Genomic DNA, 9,574 nt, shown 5'->3' with positions numbered 1-9,574 from the left:
GCCCCAGGGTCGCTACAATATTGTAGCGACCCTGCAGTAAATGTTCTCTTATAATGTCAATGTTCTGTGAGTTAATAGCATGTTTGGGATTGAATGAGTATAGGTAAGGGTGCGGGGTGCGAGTGTGACGGGGATGAGGGCTGTGTGAGTGTGCATACTGTTGTGTGTATGAGTGAGCTAGAGGAGAGAGCAGCAGTGCACAGTTGGAGTTACAGCTAAGTTGTTGTTTGTTGGTTGTTTTGGTGTGGTTACGGCCAAAAGTAACCTGGACGGTTCAGTAATAAACGGTGGTTTTAGCTGAATCCAATCAGCAGGGTACATAGGAGTAACATTACTGCTTTCCTATTGTCTGTTATTGACATAAGACTAAAATTTTCAGTACGTCCTGCGCTGTGATCTGCGAAGGGATACACCGGTGAGCAGGCACAGATGTAGCCTGTAAACAAAACTCAGCTCTTTATTTAGCCTAGCAATATCTCTGGACTATAGTAGCTGCAATGGACGACTTTGAACGCGATTTTGAAGAGTTTCTTGTAGCGGACACAGATCCAGAGCCATACTTGTTTGAGCCGGAGCACACAGATGAGGAACTCCATGTGGTGGATGCTGAGCGGGCGAGAAGAGAGGCTGAATCCTCTGCTCCGATTTTGCTGCACAGAATGGGATTCGGTGCTACCATCGTTGAGGAGATATGTCATCAGGAGGAAAATCGCCGCAGAGAGTGCATCACAAGGAGTGAAGTTGCGTCTTCTTTTCCTTGCAGATGACGGTTCGGGTTCATTCTCTCCTGTTGCATGGTAAGTGTGGTCCATTCGCAAACCTTATAACTAAAAAAAACTTATCACTATTCTCTATCGACAAACTACTAACACACTCTACTGTTTCCTCCTCCTTCTTCCTTCCTTACGCTGTCTTCGTTGGTTTATTTATACATGCAAAACGCGTTCTCTGGCTGGCTATATTGTCCACTCGGGCTGCCGTACATACATGGCAGCGCAAGATGGCGACAGATTCAGATTTGACAATAAACCATGCCAAATATTACACACTGGCCCTTTAACAAGCGTTTTATAGATCTTAATATATCAACGCTGCTGAATACTAAAATGATTCCATTTAAAAGGTTAACGTCTAAGATATCTTTGCTGATTTACCTAAAACATATACACAGTGGTCCTTCTTCATTCATTAATTGTTCAGCATTAATTTGATTATGTTTATTCATCACTGAATTTATTGTGTGTGGTACGAGTCAAGAACTTTGTAGCAACTTCCAGAATTGAGACTGAATAAATTCATTGGCTATCATTTTTCTTTTTGAGGGTTGGTTCCCTCCAGGTGGATTTTACTGGCATCAAATTCTGTTATTTATAATCATTAATAAAAACTTTACTTGTAGAGCACTTTTCCAGCTGAAAATGCAAAGTGATTTCCAAGGTGAAGAAAATACAATACAAGAGTGAGATGAATGAGCATATGTGTACACCTACATATACAAATAAACACATATATACCTGTAAGCATTCACACATATACACATGGTTGCAAATACATACACTCACACACACACAATAAGTCTATCAACTGTCAGGAAGGGCCATTCTGTAAAAGTAATGTTTGTGAGGAGATTTAAAGACCTGAACAGAGTCAGCTGATCTGATACCCAGTGGGAGGCTGTTCCAGAGCTGAGGAGCAAGAACCGAAAAAGCTCTATCACCCTTGTCTTTAACATGGACTCGGGAACAGTTAGAGGACCCAGACAAGCAGACCTGAGGGGCCTGTTTAGGTGGTACGGTTTGAGAAGCTCAGTTATGTACTCGGATCCTTGAAAGCCTTGTATGTGATTAAAAGCACTTTAAAATGGATTCCAGAAGAGACTGGAAGCCAGTGCAGGGAAGCCAGAATAGGTGTGATCTGAGAGGATCATTTTGTTTTGGTCAAAAGTCTAGCTGTTGAATTTTGAAAAATTTTGAGCTGATCTGTAGCTCAACTGTTTAGGCAGGTGACCAAGACATTACAGTAATCAAGGTAGGTATACAAGCATGTATGATTTTGGAGATATTTGGAGATATTCTTCAGCTGCTAAAAATAGGACTGGCCTAAGTTCTTCTCATGTTGCTCCAGGCTAAAATTAAGTATTAAACTGTATTATTAAACGGATTCTGACATTAGGCAAATTTTTCTGGGCGATTAATTGCGTCAGAAATTACTGCGATAAGTGATAATATTGTGCTTTTAAGACCATTTTTTATTATTGTCGTAATTTTGCTGTTTTTAGACCATTTTTAAAACTTATATAATGATAATAAAGGTATATTGATGCAAGTACACCCTTTTAAAGAGAAATAAACATTTATTTAACAAGAATATTTAGGAATGCAAAAAAGAAAATTTAAATATCTGAAATAACACTTAAAAATATCAAAATAAATACAAAAAAATAGACTCTCAGTCTCTCACTCTCAGGTGAGTGGTTAAGTTGGTCGTATTCGCTCTTTTTGTTGAGATGGTTTTAGAACAAACCCGGCATACCGGCTTGTCCAAATTACTGGGCTCCCCTCTGTCATTTGGTTAAAATCCAAAATACTCCCACACAGGGCCGTGGCATTTGGTTTAGGAACAAGTTCCATGTCTTTCTCTTACGCTCAACTCTCTTTTTTTTCTCTGCCTCGTCTCCCCCTCACTAAGATCACACTGTGTGTGTGTGTAGCCCATAGCCCCGTCTCCCCCACAGAGACAAAAGGCCCGTTTCCACTGCAGGAATTTCGGGGTAAATTTATGGGGCCGGGGCCATTGGTGCGTGTCTCCACCGCAGGAACCACCCCCGAAGGACAGAGTTCTGGAACTTTTATAGGGGCTAAACAAGTCCCTGCCCCTGAGTAGGTACTCAGAACGGCCCCGAGAAACTCCTGGCTGGGGCTTGGAGGTTATTTGGTGCTGATGGGATATACTCAAGGTGGAATGTGACGTCAACAGAAAGCAACAAAATAGCCGGCATTTTTAAAACTCAGCAGACGAGGGTTAGCTTCCACCGCCATGTAAACAAACTCAATAACCGGACTGTGAAAAACATATTTTTTCCGGCGGATATCTTAGTTACAACATGATTGAGCTAGCAAAGCAGTTTTGTGTTGCTATGTGTGGTATTTATTCAGTTTTGGGAAATCACGATGTCTAGAAAGCATCAGTGGCTGCAGCTGACAGGGACAGCTAACAGCAGCAGCAAAGCTAACATCAGGACGTCATCTCTTAAAAGCCTACCGTTGTCGGAAACGACATGAAACTACTGCAGTTAGCTCAATCATGTTGTAACTAAGACATCCGCTGGAAAAAATATTTTTTTCATGGGCCACTTTGTGAGTTTAGTGAGTTATTACAGACACCACTATCGGCTAACAACTAACAGCGTCCCTACGCCACTACATCGCCCCGGTCAAAATGGTCGCGCAACGATTACATCACATCCAGAGCCCAGTAACTTTACAGGAACCTTCCTCCCACTCCGCTCTCTCAGCGGAGACACGGTAGTTGAAAGGGCCGAGTGAGAGGACGTTCCTGTAGTAGTTCCTGCCCCCCAAATAGTACCAGGAACTTCTTCAGTGGAAACGGACCTAATAACACTCGATGACAAGAGCTTTCCCTCCGTTCATTACGCTACTGAACCAACTCACCTGGCTGCCAGATGATGTACGGAAGTGAACGCTCTTGTCGTCCAGTCTCTTTGGTGGAGAGAGACGAGAAAAACAAACACGCATGAATATGGCAATTAATCGTGGCTGGAAAAATTACCGTCTCCCTTTTAGGGTGCTTTCACACCTACCTCGTTTGGTCCGGACTTTAGGACTTTTACGTTTGATCTGGACCAAATTTACAGGTGTGAAAGCTCCCCTGGACCATGGTCCGGACCAAAGACCCGAAATTTGGTCCGACCAAAATAGGTGGTCTCGGTCCAGACCAAACGAAATCATGGTTCGGACTTTTGCAGTGTGAAAGCTTTTTTTCGATAGTTCGGACTTTAAAACCTTTAACATGAAGTTTCGGTGGTTATCCTACACAAGAAGAAGAAACACACAGGAAGAAAAAAACACACACGAAGAAGAAACACACACGAAGAAGAAACTCCGGTAGTAAACATGAGCCGCGGGACCACATGGGGAGAAGAGGAGACAAAGTACCTGATAAAAATATGGTCCGACGACAGTATAAAAAGTATGCTGGAAAAAACTCACAAGAATTCGGAAACTTACAGTATATTTTCTGAGAAGATGCGAGAGAGAGGTTATGAGAGGTCGGGAGAGCAATGTCATCTGAAGCTAAAAAAAAATTGCGGCAGCAGTACATGAAAGCGCGAGATGCAATGAGGAAGAGTGGTGCGTCGACAAATGAGAAGGACAAATGTCCTTTTTATGACGACCTGGACAACATTTTGGGCACTCGCCCAACAAGCACACCCATTAGGGTGATCGAGTCTTCCCCAGCTTCGGATGGAAGTGTGTCTGCAGATGTGGCCAGCCCCAGTCCCACAGAAAACACTAACGAAATTGGTAAGTAACGTTAGCATAACGTTTACACCAACGTAGTCACGTTTTTTGTTTTTGCTTGTCCCTAGTACTGTCATACTACAAAGACATTTTTCAGCAGTCATTATTTCGACAGAGTAGTTTCACACCCAAAACACTAACGTTAATTCTTTACATACATTCTTGATCTTTGGATTATGTGATCCACGACACGATGTGTTCATTCATTCTCCGGCGAAGTGCTAACCGTAGAAAAAACTAGCTAACTAGCTGAGGAGAGCGACTACGTCATACGCACGCCTGTTTACAAACCAATCAATGTCAAGTGCAGGGTGTGTAGTATATACATATGTAGTTAACGTCATGTCATTTGGTCCGGTCGCCTTAATGCAGTGTGAAACCAAACCAGCTGGACCAAATGTATACAATGTAGCAAAAACACGGACCTTGGTCCGGACTTTCAGGTGTGAAAGCCCCCTCAATTTACCATGCAATTAACCGACTTATCGCATATTGCGACAGGCCTATCTGACATCATGTATTACGGATTATATTAACTTCTGTGTGGAAAGCACCGTACCCACCAGGACTGTACGCTGCTTCTCCAACACCAAACCCGGGATTACTCCAGATATAAAAGCCTCTTGAAGGAGAAGCGGAGAGTTTGTAATTCTGGACCTAGGGAGGAGCTGAAGGCCGTTCAGAAGGAGCTACGGAGAAACATCAAGCAGGGAAAGGAAGGATATAAAAAGAAGATGGAGGAACAGCTGCAGCAGAGTGACGTCAGTGGAGTCTGGAAAGGTATGAAAACCATCTCAGGACACAAACAACCAGACTCCCAGGCCAGAGGCGACCAGAAGTGGTGAATGATCTGAATCTGTTCTTCAATAGATTTGATCAGTCTGCCCCTCCCCTGGCCCAGACTTCACAGTTGCAACCCCCCATATCCTCATCTTCACCTTCCCCCCCACCTACACTCCTAGCACACTGCTTCAACACCTCCCCCAGCCCCGCTCATCTCACCACCCCCACGCCTCCCCCCACCTCATCACCTCCACCCCCAGCATACAGCCCTACTGCTCCAGCTTGTCCTTCACTACCTGTCAGGTGAGAGATCAGCTGAGGAGGATAAAGACGAGGAAGGCTGCGGGTCCAGATGGCATCAGCTCCTGTGCCCAAGACTCCGCACCCCAAGGACTTCAGCAGCTTCAGACCAGTGGCATTACCATCGCACCTCATGAAAAGCCTGGAGTGCCTGGTCCTGTCTCATCTCCACCCCGCAGTAGGCCCTTCAATGGACTCGCTGCAGTTTGCCTACCAACTTGGCATTGGGGTGGACAACGCCGTCATCTTCCCCCTGCATAGAGCTCTTTCTCACGTGGAGAAGCCCTGAAGCTCTGTGAGAATCATGTTCTTTGACTTCTCCAGCACTTTCAACTAGGGATGCCCCGATCCGATTCGGATCGGTATTGGCCGCCGATATTAGCAAAAAACGTGCATTGGCATCGGATCGGACTGCATGGAAAAATACCAATCCAAGAACTCCGATCCAGTTTTTCACGGGCTCCGTTCCAGGATTTCCGGCCAGCCCAGCGCTCCGTGATTCAAGCAGTCCATTCCAGTGATCCGCTCCAGCTCTTACTATCAATCCACCAGGCCAGCATGCAGACGGCAGACACACGGAGGGTAGGAAGAGTAGCGGTCAACTTAGTTAACTGACTATTTGTTTTCTGCTCTGGTTTTTTGAGAGTGATATTTTTATTTGGTTTACACTCTTACTGTTTAAGTAAAGAGCACTGACGGCATTGTTTTGGGCACAATTAGTGAAATTTGAGCCATGGATGGACTACAAAAACACTAGTAAAATAACTGAAAAGGAAAGGCTGCATTGTTTGTTAAATGTCAACAATGTCTTGTGGTGTTAATCTTTTTTTTTTATTTATTAGGGGAGCAAAGCACAAGTGTGTGGAGTCTTGCTGCTATTTTAATTTCATTGTCAGACATTTTAAAGATTTCTTGTGTTAATTTATTTTCTATTTATTAAGGGGCCAAAGCAGCCAAAGCAAACCAGCTACATTTTTTATTTAAGGTTAATGTTCAAATTTAAAGTTTTTATTTTATTTAAAGTTTGTTTATTTAACCCTGTTAACAATAAACAGGTCAGTTTCTCATACCAAGTGTTATGGATCATTCTAACTAACCCGATTAAGTAGTTGTTCTTGTTAGAATAATATTGCTTGATCAAACCTTTTCTAACATGACTGACAACAAAGTAAGTGAGCTTGGATCGGATTGGTATCGGTATCGGCCAAAACTCAAGGCTGTAATATCGGTATCGGATCGGAAGTGAAAAAGCTGGATCGGGACAACCCTACTTTCAACACCATACAGCCTGCGCTTCTCTCCGACGACTATGCCATAGTTGGCCTCATCACATAAGGGGAGGACAGGGAGTACAGAGAACTGAACCAGATGTTTGTGGACTGGTACCTGAGGAACCACCTCCATATCAACGTGGGGGAAAACCAAAGAGCTGGAGGTGGATTTCCGTGGGCGCAGACTCCTCCCCTCAACACCGGTGAACATCCAGGGAAAGGACATTGAGATGGTGACATCTTATAAGTACCTGGGTGTTCATCTTAACAATAAACCGGACTGGACTAATCACATAACAGCACTATACAGGAACGGCCAAAGCAGACTCTACCTGCTGAGGCGGCTCAGATCTTTTGGAGTGCAGGGGGCGCTCCTGAAGACCTTCTTTGACACTGTGGTGGCATCAGCCATCTTTTACGGAGTGGTCTGCTGGGGCAGCAGTGTCTCGGCTGCAGATAGGAGGAGACAGGACAAGCTGATCAAGAAGGCCAGCTCTGTCCTGCGATGCTCTCTGGACTCTGTGCAGGTGGTGGGAGAAAGGAGGATGACAGCCAAGCTGTCATCTCAGAGAACTAATGATTCCCACCCCATGCAGGAGGAGATAAAAGCGCTGGAGAGCTCCTTCAGCGATAGACTGAGGCCCTGTTTAGACGACAACAGTTTCTCTAAAAACGGAAAAGTCTGTCCTTTGTGTTTTAAAAAACTTCTGCGTTTATATGACGACGTTATTCAAACAATCCCCGCTTACACGGAGCCGCAAAATCTACTGGAAACGCTGTAGTATGCACGCCAGGCCAATGGGTGGCAGTGTCAATTTGCAAAGCAACACCACGGCATGACGCCCTGCGCCTGCGCTGAAGCGCCTTCCTCTACAATGCGGTGATTACAAACCAAAACAAAGAAGACACAATGGCGAAAGCATGCACAGATAACTTTGTCTGGATGGACAACGAGGTGGAGTTGCTACAGTAACAGATCTACACTTCACTTCAAATCAAAAGGGTGAGCAGCACAAACAGAGCTCGGCATTGTTGTTGTGACAGTCAGCATGCCTAGTGACTGGAACCGTAATGCGCATGTGCGAAAAGTCTCTGTTTTCAGAGAAACTGCATATTGCAAATTTACATGACAACGGAGATGCTGCCGTTTCCAAAAAGTTGCACCCTGGAACCCGTTTTCAAAACTTTGCGTTTTCAGGCACCCAAAACGCCGCTGTCGTGTAAACGAACGGCCATAACGCAACTGAAGTTTACCGTTTTCACTTGAAATTGTTGTCGTATAAATGGGGCCTATTCACCCAAAGTGCGTGAAGGAACGCTATCGCAGGTCCTTCCTGCCTGCTGCTGTCAGGCTACATAACCAGCACTGCTGACAATAAACTGCACCATGGACACTTTTGCGACACCATAATAAGCAAAACTGTCCCCCTTGTTGTTGTTTATTTGCACATTCAATTTTCACTTTGCACTAAATATGTTCACTTTAATCCATTGCTCACTTTTTATCCACTGCTCATTATTGTTATTATTATTATTATTTATTGATGTTTCTTGTATTTTTTGTACTTTTTTTTTTTGCATGCCTAGTTTTTTAAGTTTCCAAATTTTGAAATCTTTAATCTGACTCTTTCCCCTTGACTGCTGTAACACTGAAATATTTATTTATTTATTTATTTTTAAATATGTACCTGTTCTTGGACCAATTTGATTTTACGTTTTCCTCCCCGCAATTCATCATCCATCCTCTTGTCACACTGAAGAGACAGCGTGGACAAACGGTTTGCCTTCAAGAGAAAAATATTACATACAACAAATCAGTACAGTCATCTTGGTAATAAAAATATTAAGATTTTAATTGTTTCATGGCATAACACAGCAGTATCATTTGTAATGACGCACATCACACATGGCTTTTTATACACTGTCTCAATCTCACTGCCAATGGTACTGTGCCAAACGCTTACCACAGTAAATTAGCTATTGTATACACAGACCTTATTTTCACACAGTCTCTTTTTTTGACATGTACCAACCAGCATATGTCAGAAATACTGGTAAGACAGACAACAAACTACCTTCTCTTCTCCTACTCCCGCATCATCCCCTCCACTGCAATGATCTCCTTGCTCCAGAGCATCCAGCAGGTTGGCCGGTCTCTTCTGGCTCTCCTGCATCTCACAGTCATACTCTATACACACCCTGGCCATCCCGTTAGCTCCAGTGTGTTCATCTGATCACAAAGGTCAGACAAAAGGAACAGACAAATGAAGAACTTACTTTCTTCTGTGGATTTACTCCTTTTATCTGTCTACTCACTGAGTCTCCTCCTCTTCAGGCTGGGAAGATGGGCATCCAGCACCTTGGCCTTCTGGGTGTGGAAGCTTTGAGAGGATGAGCAGGGACTGAAGTCAGAGGACCGAGTGTCTGGTAACGACACTGTTCCACAGCTCTCTGCTGCAACCTTCTTCTCAGCCACGGGTCTCTGACACATTCAGACACAACCAAAACAGTCAGTATACGCTGACAAATTAAACTGCAATCAACTTCTCTAATGCAATGCCATCAAACAGCAGATGTGACGCATTCTGCCACAGTCAAATGTACTGTATTTACCTAGAATCACCATTTACATGTAATTAGGCAAGTGTTTACAGGGTGTATCTTTTTATCCATTTCATT

General features: G+C 43.9%; 1 protein-coding gene across 5 annotated transcripts in view; it reads right to left on the bottom strand.

Moving 5' to 3' along the window:
* rtel1 (regulator of telomere elongation helicase 1) overlaps positions 1–9,574 on the bottom strand; it is a 90,731-nt gene that overhangs the window by 21,285 nt on the left and 59,872 nt on the right. For all 5 annotated transcript variants that reach the window (XM_049581646.1, XM_049581645.1, XM_049581647.1 and 2 more), the window contains 3 exons: positions 9,212–9,377; positions 8,971–9,125; positions 8,584–8,679 (listed from right to left, as the gene is read on the bottom strand). In XM_049581646.1, the coding sequence (XP_049437603.1) occupies positions 8,584–8,679; positions 8,971–9,125; positions 9,212–9,377 (417 nt within the window). The remainder of the gene's footprint in view (positions 1–8,583; positions 8,680–8,970; positions 9,126–9,211; positions 9,378–9,574) is intronic.

This window comes from Epinephelus fuscoguttatus, linkage group LG7 (assembly GCF_011397635.1).
Source record: "Epinephelus fuscoguttatus linkage group LG7, E.fuscoguttatus.final_Chr_v1".
NCBI classification, from domain to species: Eukaryota; Metazoa; Chordata; class Actinopteri; order Perciformes; family Serranidae; genus Epinephelus; species Epinephelus fuscoguttatus.
Note: the sequence above shows the minus strand (reverse complement) of the source record. Positions and strands in the feature narration are given on the sequence as shown.